Source organism: Rhagoletis zephyria, unplaced genomic scaffold (assembly GCF_001687245.7).
Source record: "Rhagoletis zephyria isolate East Lansing unplaced genomic scaffold, Rhagoletis_zephyria_1.1 Rzeph_scaffold_06619, whole genome shotgun sequence".
Taxonomy (NCBI): Eukaryota; Metazoa; Arthropoda; class Insecta; order Diptera; family Tephritidae; genus Rhagoletis; species Rhagoletis zephyria.
This window is the reverse complement of record NW_016163702.1, coordinates 17,082-31,231: the sequence shown is the minus strand read 5'-3', so window position 1 is coordinate 31,231 and position 14,150 is coordinate 17,082. Positions and strand designations below refer to the sequence as shown.

Below are 14,150 nucleotides of genomic sequence, written 5' to 3'. Positions count from 1 at the left end.
TTAACCAAAAATCTTTCTGAACACAACTTTTTATTGGATGGGTGTTTACCGGAATACGTAATAAAATTTTATACTTTTGCAAAAACACGATTTTTGATCCTTGCTCTGTATATTGAAATACATTTTCTTTACAATAAAAGCCTAGAAATATTCTAACCGAATTTACATTGATGAAAGTTTTCCGATTTTCCTTTTAAATTTTTGTAAAAGGTTTGAAATTTTAAATTATCTAGATTTTTTTAAATCAATACATATAATAAAACTGTAACACGCTAATCTCCGTACATTGTAGATAAAAAATAAAAATTAAAATGGGGATATTTATCAGAGCAACCGAAGCCAAATCAACAATTTTTAGAAAATTTGTCTGTCTGTCTATCTGTCTGTATATTTTGTACACGCATCACTCGAAAACTAATACATATGTACCTGTTCGAAAAGTGCAGTTTAAATATAATGATACGATAAATTAAATATTGCAATATGGCTGACAAAAAAAGGTTTAAAAAATCCTACAGCTGAACAAATTTTTGTTGCAGGTTGCCACCTGTTTGAAATTTTTAATTTAATTTAATTAATAGGATAAATTAAATAATGCAATATGGATATAAAACTAAAGATTTTTAGAAAATTTTACTGCCGAAATATTTTTGAGGGGGTGGCCACCTATTTGAAAAATTTAATTAAGTGAAGCACGCCCGGGTATTTGCTAGTATAAAGTATATTTTGATGCAAAGTAAACTGACAATATTTTACATGAAAAGCATTGAGGATATTTAAAAAAATCAACTAACGCAGAGTAATTCTACAAAGTGTAAGTAAATATTGTCAAGGATTCAAAAGAATCACTGTGCCTAAAATTTTTGATTCACTGTATAAAAAAAAAAAAAAACAAGATATTGCCTAAACTGCTTTACCAGAAGAACTGTGCTTATAACCATAGTCACCTCTGTGCTATGAAGCTCATTGATTATAATGTCTCTTGATATTTGATCTATTTTGCAAATTTTTTGCGCACAGGTATGTCAGTAAAAATGTAATGGGGCAGTCTCCAATTATGTAAATCTATTACCGTATTTATTGAATATACACACAATATATATGCATTCGAAAGTCATATTAAAATTAAGCCGCTGGTTGGCCATCGATTTCACTTATAATGTAATTGAGTTTCTTAATTGCCAATTCGACATCTGCATCGCTAATCTGGTGGTACAACACAATTCGTGCGAATTCCCAATCGCGTGCACTCACTTGCAACACAATACCCTGCTCTTTGTTTGCACTAAACACACCAGCTGCCAGTTCCTCCCGCGTGACTTTAGCGCAACGCTCGGCAAATTCACTTGCGCCGAATTTCGCATTTGGTAGACGAATTAGTAAAATATTCGAGTGAACGTTGGGTAAATCTACAGTGACATTGGGACTTTGAGTTTTGTGAATGGCTGAAAAGGAAATGAAATCAAATGGTTATACATATATATTAAAAAAATATATTATAAAAATTAATTGTCGATTGAAAAAGGTGCAGTTGTCTAGACAGATTTCAAAGCCATTTTATATTGAAGACACTCTCCTGCTTTGCCAATTTCCACTTCATTTATTAACTACCAAAAGTCGTATAGGTTTAATGATAAATGTGCACGACAAAAATTAGTTACCTTCAGCAATGCGTCGAGTCCTATCATGATCTGCTCGCAGACGAGGCACAATTGTATCCAAGGCTACGATTCCTGCAGCAGCCAGTATGCCTGCTTGCCGCATGCCGCCACCTAAAGCTTTGCGCAGACGGCGAGCGCTGCAACGTTGTTGAGAAAAAGAAAGATAAGAAAGGAAGTCCCATTAAAAAAAAAAGAAAAACGAATTACGACGATTAAGAAAGCAGAATGAAAACAAAAGGTGCAGAAACTGTAAGCGAACTCCTTTGCAATGTATGTAAGTGCTTTCGATGCAAAATATCGAGTTGGTTAAAAAAAATATTCGTACATGCATACATTCATTTTTACAGTTTCCTATTTAGAACCAATCAAATTGGCAACTGGCGCAAAAGCAATCGCCTTAGACTTAGCAATCGCCTGCGTTCACACTCAACGCAAATCTATTATTGCCACATCATCCCACTCAAACACACACCCACCTTTTATTTCATTATTGCTTTCCCCCTCTTAAATACGCTCCACTCACTGTCTAATGAAGGATTTTGATCCCACCAGTATGGAGCCCACCGGCGCCGATAGTCCTTTGCTCAAACAAAAATTAACCGAATCGAAGTCGCGCGCAATTCGCGCCACAGGCACCTGCAACGCTTCTGCGGCATTAAAGATGCGCGCACCGTCCATGTGCAGAGCAATCCGTTTGCCGTACGGATGTAGCCGTTTGTCGCCCTTGAGTAACGCGGCCAGCTTATCGAGCCACTGCAGCGGTATTACCTTGCCGCCGCATATATTTTGTGTATTCTCAACTATTACCAACGAAGTAATTGGCTCATGATCATCCTCTAGGCGCACCTTGCGTCGCAACGCTTCGAGACAGAAGGTGCCATCCTCGTTATTTGGAAGTGTGGCTAATTGCACGCCAGCGATATGAGCAGCTCCACCTAAAGAAAGAAGAATAAATAAAGAAGAGAGACGGTATTAGACTAATACATTGTAGACGTAAGTGCATATTTATGTACGAATGCATGTGGGTGTATGTACAAATGCCACTGGAAGCAGCGTCATAGATTAAGCATGAATAATGGCATTAAAAAAATTAAATAAATGAAGTATCCTAAAAATTATGGTTTATGTTGAAGATGCTCTCTTCTGATAAATAGGATTTCCCACATAACTTAAATTGTTCCCATATAAAGCCCTTTCGAAAGTAGCAGACAAATTTTTAACACAAATAATTTTCTTTTCAACTCAGGAGCATTGACATAGTTTATATTGTTTGAAAGAAAGTACAAAACTTTTAATAAAGACAAGGCAAGGTCAAATCATGAAATATATGTCTTTTTAACAATTAAATTCAATTACGTGAACCATAGCTTAGGCTGAATTTCCACTAGGCATTAAATGATAAACTTTTTAATGACAATGTTGGGCATAAAACAAAACCCGTGCCTTTAAGGTGCCTTAACACGTGTCGATTTTTGTCATTCAACTAAAATCGACCAATGTAAATGGCCATTCAATTGTAAAATGTAAGTGTTTTGGTGGGTCGATTTTCCAGTCGTCGGAAATCGACCCGTGTAAAGGCAGCCTTACATTTTTAAAAATAGTCATTATGTCTGTTTCCACATGGTATTTTTTAAATGAACTTAATTTTTTGTCATATTATTGCCTAGTGGAAATTCGGCTTTAGACGTGCTGTACTCTGACAGAAGTAACTCAATTAGAGATAGTTGACAATCTCAGGCCACATTTACAGGCATATCTTGCACGTTACCGAATATTTTGTTAGCGGAAAATGTTATTACCAAAAATGTTTACCATTTTTTAGAACCACAATTATATTGGCAACTCTATCAATATAGTAGCGATTCAGCTATGAAATAATGGTTTTGCATACTTCATGGGGCAGTATCGTGCTTCCAGCTGGTAGCAAAATTTAACAATTTTACAAGACTCCACATAATGCGAAAAAGGTTACTAGTGCTGAATAGACCTGTTAAAAAACCTTCCGAAAACCTTGAGGATAAATAGTTGGCCAAGTGGTTGGAAGTGCGTCTAAGCTCTTATGGGCAGTACTGTATGAAAGACTGAAGCGCTTCATGAACCAAATAATTGCACCTTATCAGTTTGGATTTCTGCCACCAAACAAACCACCATCGGCCAGATCTTTACAGTTTCTTAACTTCTGGAAAACCCCCTTTGATAAACAAATTGACACAAACCACCCTTTGCCTAGTTTCTCTAAAAATCTGTCACCATAGCAGTTGTCAAAGAAAGATGGGCAGGGCAAAGGCTCTGTTCGCAAAGGCGACGAGAAAGCGTAAGTGCAAACATACAAAGTATTCTTAGATTTGTGCAACATGCTTTGCATGCCAATGTTTTTAGAATTTTTCCAGAATTCTTATAACAGCATTCTCAAAGTCCCAGGTGAAAAACGCACCCTCAAGAGTACGTTACATCTTTGCCTTTATTTATTAATTAACAAAGAGTTAACGAGTGATGTTTATGTATAATCCATCTAAATTTGTTGCCAACTAATTTTGTTACAGGAGTTCGAAATTCACTAAAATCCATGCAAACTTTTCTCGTTTTTTCGATTAACCATTCTTTAGTGGATGACACAACTTTAGATATTTTTTCACCATTTTCAGTTACGCTTGCGGCAGTTCGTTGCATTCTTCAACACCGCCAACATTCAAATCTACCGAGACCATAGCGGGAGTCCAAAGAGTTACAAACTGCACTACATCAAAAATAAATTTTTTATTGCCCCATTTTTTATCTCCGACCAGCATATACATACATATGTACATATATGTACATTATGGTGGGTCAATACTTTTTGACTATGCGCGTATGGCATAGGAGGGTTCGACGTGTAATTCTAAGCAAATGTGTCTAAAATCAATTTGGAGTTTGCCAAATTGCGAAAATAGGTTTCGAAGAAAATGTGAAAGTTTTCACTATTGCGACCTCTGGGGGAAGTTTTAAGAAGAAGATAAGTGTAGAAATGGATTTTGCATACCAAAAAACCCCTTATAGCATGTTTTTATACAAAATTGAAGCACTTTTTTACGAAATTACATCAAAATGCTAGGAAATGTATTTTCACAGTTTGGCAAACTCCCAATTGATTTTTAGCCCATAGTTTCTTCGGCAAATTTGCTTAGAATTACAAAATCTCCCATACAAATTGGCCCGATCCTCAGTGGTCGGATAAGCCACGCCATACGCGAAAAGGCGTATTTTAAAACTGTGATAAATTAACCGGAAAAATGCAATTCTTATTCCGATATGTCCTATCACTAGCAATTGTTCCAAATGACATAAAATATAATATAATATTGAATTATATTAATAAAGTCAGTTTTCAACAATCCAATAAAGAACTTAATACAGCGTCCAATAATTAAAAAAATGTCTGAGTTTTCATGAAATTTGGTATTCAGAGGTTCTTAAGTTCGCTCATTACAAATTTCAAACTCGTTTTTAAAAATTCAAAATGCAAAATCTAATATGGCGTCCAAAATTTCTAAAAATTAAGTGGTGGAATTATAACAGTTAAAGTAATTAGAGCGAGAAGAAGGATTTTGACACTGCCTTATTTAAAAATTTGCTTATAAAATCTGACTATAAGGGAGACGAATGTCAGAAAATAAAGCGAGAAAGCTGTTTTATTACTTCATCTATTTAATGCGCCATGCAAAAATTCAAACCTTCCAGCAGAAAACTCTCAGCAGTAAAATTCTAATGAATTTTTATCTGATCTCTCTCAAAGAGAGAAATGTTAGCAAGAGTAAGAGAATGCAAAACTAGCAAAAACTTGCGAGTTTTTAGTACAGCTGATCGAAATTTTGTTTACATACAAAAGCATAAAACAGAAAACATGAAAACAATATAAATTAAAAGTTTTCCTAAAGCAATTTGCCAAACAAACTTGAGTAAATGGGTATTTGCTTTCTTTCGATACATATGCAGTTCTAATGAGTTATTTCAAACTTAAAAATCAATAATAAATCTAAATCTACATCTAAATTAAAATTCCATATTTTCATAAATTGAGAACAAGTGACTTTGATCAGCTGTTTTTCTTGCTGGCAAATGGCTGCTGGCAAATATTTTTTCAGTAGAAACTAGCAGCTTTTCATCAGAATGAAATGTCAGTTTGGTCTCTCAATTTCGCCTACTTTTCTGGATTTTTGTGTACGCGAACAAGAAAATCGTACACGCAAATAAACCTTTTATTTAAAAATGAGAAAACTGAAGTTTAGGTAATTACAAATTTCGTATAAAATAAAAAAGTCTTAAAAAAAACTGTAGGGCCTAGATTGAATTGCTTGGGCTGAACATTTAGCAGACGGCCCGAACCATACCTAATTTTTATGTATAATTATTGTGACTATTTCATAATTTGATCATAAATTCATTTTAGATATGTTTCCTCGCATATGGTAAATCAAATTTTGCTGAACAAATATATTGCATTGCTCAACTGAAAATTACAGTTGATATGACCGTTGTCAACCGTAAGTCTGAATGTGGTACAGAACTCGAGATCAGTGAGACTTAAAACATAGTACGTTTAATACTTGGGAAATTTTCTTCTTTATTTCTAGAGAAATTGACAGCCCCTTCGACAGTTATAAACTTTTAAGGTTTTAATTTGACGTAAATGCGTGACTAGCGTGTTTAAAACCCTTATCAGTAGCATCTAAAAAAAAAAAATTAGCTTATTTTTAGAAAAATTATTTGACAGCTGTCAACTCTCAAATCTTTAATTTGAATTAGGGCTGTGCGATTAATTGATTATTCAAAATTTTAATTAATCATAAAGTAAATAACTCGATTATTCGATCAATTGTAAATTATTATTACTCAAAGGTTCAGTTACTCGAGTAATCAAGATTTTGATTAACCAAAAACGAAAATATTTGAGTAATTTTCTTTATGATAAATCAACATTATGAGTAAAATGAGTAGTCAACATTTCAAAGTACTCTTTACATATAAAGCAGATGAAGTTCCTTGATATTTTGAAAACAACTTTTCTATTTTCAAAAATTAAAATTAAATATTTTTTTCATATACAGAATGTAAAACACAAAATAAGCATTCTCCAAATCAAACTCTTTTAACGAGCAAAATAAATTTTTTTGAGTGATCATACATCAAGTAACTCGATTAATATTCGTTTTGAGTAATCAAAATCTTGATTACTCGAGTAATTGATTAATCGAATAACTGATTAACCAACTTCCTCGAGTAACCGAATAATAGCACAGCCCTAATTTGAATTTAAATTCGTGATCAGCATGTCTAAAAACTTAATCAGTGGCATTTTTGGAAATATTGTCTTATTTTTAGAAAAATTCATAGACAATTTGACAGGTGTCAACTGTCAAGGTTTTAATTTTCGTAAAATTCGTTATCAGCATGTCAGAAAACGTAACCAGTGGTATTTTAAAAAAAAAAAAAAAATCTTAATTTTGGAGAAATTGGCATTACATTTTATGGCATATTCGGATTTAGCATTACCACAATACTACGATACCGTTATTTTATTATAATCGTAACAGCCCTTTTAATTTTCCGTGTAAAACATCGCTTCCCCGACCACTGTGCGCCCTAATGTACTTACATATGTATGTACATGGATATGCCGGCTAACTAAATACGAATGTATGTTTCGGCCTTACTGCTGTACATATGCAAGTGGCTGTGTATTTATGTACATATGTATTGGAAAGTTTATAATTTTGTGTCAGATGAGTGAATTTTTTCGTTCTTTTCTGAACAAACTGGCTCATGTTTATTTTTCCATGTTTGTTGCTATTAAACGACTACTGTTACTTCCAGCCATTTTTCCTGTAGCAAATTGCATTATTGTGCGCATTTTAATGACTACAACAAAACAGGAAAAGTTCAGAGTGAAAAGTTAAGCGTTGTGCCGTACATATGTATGTATGTATGTATGGATTTTGAAAGGCTACAAGTATGTAAGCGCGTGTGCATACATATGAATGCAAGTATGTGCGCGGTACCGTGTAGATGTTATCGGATATAGGTAACATGGGATGGCATGGCATTTATACTCGCATATCCGGTGTTATGTTCGGCAGGCTGATACGTTGCAACTACAACACACACACACACATATATATTCAGCAATACACTGAACATTATTTGTGCCTTACACTGCTTTTGTACTATTCACTCGTGCTCAGAAACTGCCAATCCCTTATTCTATAATATATGTATCTTCTCGCTTTACTTCTAGTATTTCCTCATATACATAAAAATTTTTTATTCCTTTTCATTTTTTATTTGAAACTTTTAATTTCAGCGCTTCTCAACTTTTCAGGAAATGAAACTCACCTTGCTCATAGAGATATACATGAGATAAATCACCCACAATTGCTTCCGAGCCACGCTGTTGACAGTGCACCATACCTGAAAAGTATAAAAGTGGCAAGATAAGAATATGATATACTATGTATGTATGTATGTAGATGAATGTATGCGTATGTATGTGTGTGTGCAAAGGTATGTATGAATTTGCGAAGGGAACATAAATTTGTTGATTTTCTGGCGAAATTTTAGAAGTAAGCAAGCACCAGAAGGATACACCTGCAAATGCAGACCCACATCAACAATCACACTCACTTGCAAGTTTGCACACCTGTAGTTATACATACATATATGTAGGTATGTACCTAGTAAGCATATCTACATTTAGTGGCATGTGGCGAGCGTACACACTCAGTGTGAAGGTTCAGAAACCATGAAAGTGAATTACATTCCTTGGCGCCAACAGCATCAGAAGCTTCAGCCACTACAACCATTACAGCAATTTCAACAAAAGCATTGCAGGCTGCATTCTGTTAAGCGAGGTTTACTTGAAATTTATAAAGAAATATCACTTTAGAGCGAGGCGTTAAAATTCCCTGTTTGAAATATTTATATGCGGTATGTGGTTTTAAGTGCTTATGGAATTAGAGCGCAATGGCAATTTTAAGTAATAATTTCTTTGATTACTTACATACAATATATGTACTATACATATGCCTTTCACTTATGGCTTGGCGACGACAACATTGTGTTTGCTCGAAAAAGGTGTGCCTTTGTTGATATGGATAAAGGGTATCTACGTAACTTAAATATTATTTGATCTAATAAATCAGAAGCCTCGTAACTACTTACATACTAAGCATAAATTATTAATTTAATTTAAATACCAGAAACGAATAAGTACACTGAAGGTGGCAAAACGTCGAAACCGGTTTGTCTCCAAATACAAATTTGACCAGGAATGACGTTCCACAATACATCGACAAAATTTGTATTCATTATTTTAAATTTTGGCTAGATTTTGTTATTAAGGTGCCTACTGTATCCTTTATTATTTGAACAAGATTAAGTAATATGACCAACGAAAACTTCAGGATCAAATAACAAGTTAATTCATATCAAAGATCTTATAGTATGCGCGTATAACTAGTAACTAATTAAATTCAAAACCAAGAAAAATCGTAAACATCGCGTAAGTCAGTGAGAGTAGATTTTATCCAAAAATGTGGAGGGTAATCCTAATTTAGTACACACTGTACAAAAATGTTGAACAAGCAGAAACATGGATGATATCTAACAGGGATGAGAAGGCTTTGGGGACTTGCGAGGCATTTTTTTTATATATGGCCTTTTTCGCGTTTGATTCAACGTTGACATTATAAATAATGTCAGACTGGAAATATCTCTAAGCAATTGATGTTCAGAGCGACAAAAAGATATCAGGCTCTGATCAAAATGAAAATGCTTTGGAATCCTTCGAACGAACTCTTCTACGCAAGATCTATGGCGCGGGACTTTTGCAAACCAAGTGATATGCGAAGCCCAAATTACAAAATTTACATTTTTATGCCGACTTTTTTTCTTATATAGTGAAAGTTTGTTTTCGATTGAAGTATACCTCCGAACGGAATTGTTTTTTTTTTTTTAGGAGAAACTTCTTCTTAGAAGTACGCTTGGAAGTCTACCATTGCCGGCTGTGGCGCTAACGTGTTACAAATACAAAGTATGAGTGCATGTTTTTTATATGGAGGAAGATGCGTAGAAAATAACAAATAAATTTTAGCTTGCAAAATATTGTGAGTATTTAAAAAAGATGTGGTGTATCAAGAATTTTGCTGTAAAATGTAAACAGTTATGTTTTTATTTTATAATAACATTTTACATTTTATTATTTAGAATGCAATCTTGCGATTTAAAAATCTAATTTAAAAGAATTTTATTCCCAAATAAAACCTTTTTATAATATTGGACTTGAAGTCGGCTTTTAAAGGCCGCCCTCCGATAAACAATTAACATAAATATAATTTTGATCACTTTGTTCATGCGTTCTGAAACACAGTTTCGTTAACCCTATATTCGAAATGATATAGCCGACAAAATTTTAAAATTATTCTATTTTATATTTTTGAGTGGATTGATGAAATCTTCTGCTTAAAAAAAAAAATATTACTTCTAGTGATCAGGTAGCACGAATTCGATTAAGTGCAATAATTTTATTAAAAGTCAAATAGTTAACAACAACAACGAGTGCCATTAAATGGAACTACCTTCCCTTTTGTATTATGTTACTAACTTTGAATTACGCAAGGAAGTTAGTGGTTTAACGTGAATACGAAGTTTTATGTATAAGTTGAAATTCTTTCTTATGTCACTAAGTTGGCATTCCTTATGATATGCATCCATACATACACACATACATACATATACGTGCGGCTAATCGATTGAATACTCACATGCTAACAAATTTCCCATAGTGCCGCTGGGTACAAAAAGGCCTGCCTCCTTTTCAAATAACTTAGCCGCCTTCTCCTCTAAGGCATTTACAGTTGGATCCTCGCCATAAACATCATCACCAACAACTGCTTCGAACATGGCCTTGCGCATTTCTGGAGTTGGCACACTCACGGTATCCGAACGTATATCGATCACGTATTCAGTCATATTTATTTAATCGGTTAACCAATAAACCCGAAATTCTTTTGTTCTTTGCAGATCTGTGGACAATTAAATAACATTATATAAAATGCAGTAGAAATACTAATTTCTTAGTAATACATAGCGCATGTTTAATAATATGGAGTTTTAACTCAAAATTTACATTTTTGGAGATTCCATTATGCAATTAATAAACTTGATAAGTAGAATTTGTCCAGTTTAATAATTACAGCAATTTCACTGGCCTAGTCATTGTACGAATGAACACAAGTCCTGAAAGTACTCGTTGAGTAAACGCTGGTTTTGGTAAACGAAGAAGGTGACCTCCTTTGCGATGTAAATACCAAGTGGAGAAGGTCTTGGCATCACTTCGCATTTCCAATTGGCGAAAGAAAAAAAACGACTCGGAAGCTTTATTTGGGCTGGTCCAAAACTGCTTCGGGCAAAAATCGAAAAATTCATTTTCTGCAATGTGAACGTTGGTTTGACGTTCAAAGCCTTTGCGGATTTTATAGTAAAATTGATAATCATGTCACATATTGCTAATCTGGTTTGAATTAATTTAAGTAAATATTTGAAGTACTCAAATAGATTCAAACAAGATTAGCTACGAGCATTATCAATTTTACTATAAAATTCACTCTTGCATATGCAATGCAACGCTGACAAGGGATGTCAATTAAATATTTACATTTATTACTATCACAAATTTGCTTATGGGAAAAATAATAATTTACATATGTACGTACATTATTAGAGTAAATAAATTTCTGATTATGCCAAGCGGAACACAACTATGGCAATGTGTTAGCTATAAGCTCTACGTTCATATATGTATGTATACCAAATATCAGCATTGACTTACAAAATTTTAAATTATGTGCACTGAATGGATACCAAGTATTCGTTTTTTCGATTTACATACTAGAGATGATTAATATGCGGTATGAAAAATCGAAATTGACGTTTGATAAAAGTTACACAGACCGAGCGCACTAGTGCACAAGGGTATTGTAACTTTGTTCGCATAACGGTTGCTTGTAACAGTCAAAAGTAATCGATATAGATATAGAGAGATGTTCACATAAATGCTCGGAATGAAAAGAGCACTCGATTAAGCCACGTCTGTCCGTTCGCCCGTTTGTCCGTATACACGATAACTCGAGAAAAAACTGAGATATATCCACTTGGTAGGTAAGTTTCCCTTTATCCAAGGTAGGTTGGGATTGAAAAGGGACAACATCGGACAATAACCACGCCCACCTCCCATATAACGGTATTTTCGAAATATGCAACAACTACGATATTTCCGCAAATATTGGATCCAAATTGTTGAAAGTTTGTACATGGAGTAGAATTTTGGCATAAAATAAGACAGTTATGAAATTTTTTGAAAATGGACGTGGCACCGCCCACTTATGATGAGAAGCTGTATCTCTGTAGTCCCTTCACCAATCCCCACCAAAATCTGTACGAACATTGCTTAGAGCCTCAGAAACTCTTTGAAAATTTTTTTAAATAAGACAAGAGCCATGACCACCTCCCATATAACGGTAATTTACAGAAATACGAAAACTGCGATAAATTAGTAACTATTTAAGCTAATTTACTCAAAATAGATATATACCCTCTCAGCAGAAAATGCTGACCTCTCAGCAGAAAATGCTACTTTGGGAAAATGGGCGTGGCACCACCCATTTACGCCTACATACGTGTATGTCGGTAACCACTTTATCAATTTCTACCAAACTCGATAAATTAATCAACCTTGGTTCAAAAAAGCGATAGTTTGAAAATTTTTGAAATCTGACAAAAATTACCGTCCCTGAGATTGAATGCTGGTTTGATTCCATCACTGAGACCGGACTCGNGTATGTCGGTAACCACTTTATCAATTTCTACCAAACTCGATAAATTAATCAACCTTGGTTCAAAAAAGCGACAGTTTGAAAATTTTTGAAATCTGACAAAAATTACCGTCCCTGAGACTAATGCTGGTTTGATTCCATCACTGAGACCGGACTCAGGCATTGTCGAATCTTCACTGATGGCTCCAAAACTGACTCTGGGTCATAATCTGGGGTCTTTTTCGAGGTTAATGGAGATAACATTCACTTTTCTGTAGGGGAATATGCTTCAGTCTTCCAGGCTGAGGTAAATGCAATACTCAAAGCCATGGACTACGTGGTGGAACATAGGTTAAGGGGAAGGAGTTTACGTGACTGCAGTGACAACCAAGCTGCACTTAAGGCATTGACCAGCTCTCTATTTAAGTACTTCCAAACTAGTTCGGCAATGCAAGTCTCGACTAAAATATGATGGTGAACATAACGAGGTTGTTTTACTCTGGGTGCCAGGTCACTCTGGAGTACCTGGTTATGAGTCATCTGATCATTTGGTCAGAGTTGGCTCAGATCAGGCATTCCTCGACTCGCAACTAGTTTTAGCTGACTGGTCACTTCACGTGGCACAAACACCTGACTGTGATAGGCGTAAATGACAAGTCCATTTTCCCATCTTGCCTTGAAGATGATGAGATGGTGGAACACATTTTGTACTTCTTGCTTGCTTGGTTATTTGTCATCGATTTTTTTAAACTCATTCTTTTCTCTATTGTTAGTTTCTGAATTTAAAGTTTGGCGTAAAAAGCTTAGCCGTTTTGATGTTTTAAAAATGTGATAAATATTTCTCGTTTCACTTTAAAACTCGGAGCGATAAATAAACTATTTTGCATATACTCCACGTGCAAAGTCATGAGTGAGCCGAACATTTGATGAGGTTATAATGAAGATAATGTAAATAACGCTAGCGCTCGCAGTGCTCTTAAAAAATATAACTCTTCCGAGCGAGAGATTATTTTGATGTATTTATGAGCTCTATTTTTTAAAACCTACAAGTGTGTAATCACATTATTTTATAAACAGAATACAAGAAAATATTTTACTTTTATTTTGGCCACTCTGAGTTTAGTTTTTGAATTCACCCGAGATGCAAATTCACATTTAATTTTTTTACGAGCTTTGGGAATATTTAGAAATGTATCACCCCAGGGTACACCGAAACCAGTAAATTTTTGAAAGGGGTCTACGTGCAAAAAAAAGTTTGGGAACCTCTGCACTAGAGGCACTCGTATCGATGGGGACTTTGTGTGCATCGTTTCAAACTTCTTAATTATTCCTAAGTTTGGTATATTTTTGAATTTATTCTGTGGGCTAGGAAATAAGTTGATTTTTTCTAAATTTTGTACAAAGTTTGAATCTTTGATTTATGTGAATTTTGTTATAGATTATGAAATACATATGTTTTTTATACAAAGTCAGAACAAAAAAAAATGGCCATACAAAATATATGCGAATATTTTCAAAAAATTACTGTGCCAAAGTTTTTGATTCAATTTATTTTTGGTTCACTTAAATTTTGATTCACTCTGGTATTTTCATAAGCTTATAATTCTAGTCTTACTTATAACACCCAGTTTAACGCTCAGCAACA

General features: G+C 34.3%; 1 protein-coding gene across 1 annotated transcript in view; it reads right to left on the bottom strand.

Annotated features, from left to right (window-relative positions):
• Positions 1–1,055: 1,055 nt before the first annotated feature.
• The window catches only part of LOC108373345 (probable low-specificity L-threonine aldolase 2), a 15,740-nt gene continuing 2,645 nt past the window's right edge, over positions 1,056–14,150 (bottom strand). The window contains exons 2-6 of the mRNA XM_017629221.1: positions 10,457–10,717; positions 8,031–8,105; positions 2,185–2,596; positions 1,662–1,798; positions 1,056–1,445 (exon numbers count right to left, since the gene is read on the bottom strand). Coding sequence (XP_017484710.1) covers positions 1,126–1,445; positions 1,662–1,798; positions 2,185–2,596; positions 8,031–8,105; positions 10,457–10,664 — 1,152 coding nt within the window. The 5' untranslated portion in view covers positions 10,665–10,717 and the 3' untranslated portion in view covers positions 1,056–1,125. The remainder of the gene's footprint in view (positions 1,446–1,661; positions 1,799–2,184; positions 2,597–8,030; positions 8,106–10,456; positions 10,718–14,150) is intronic.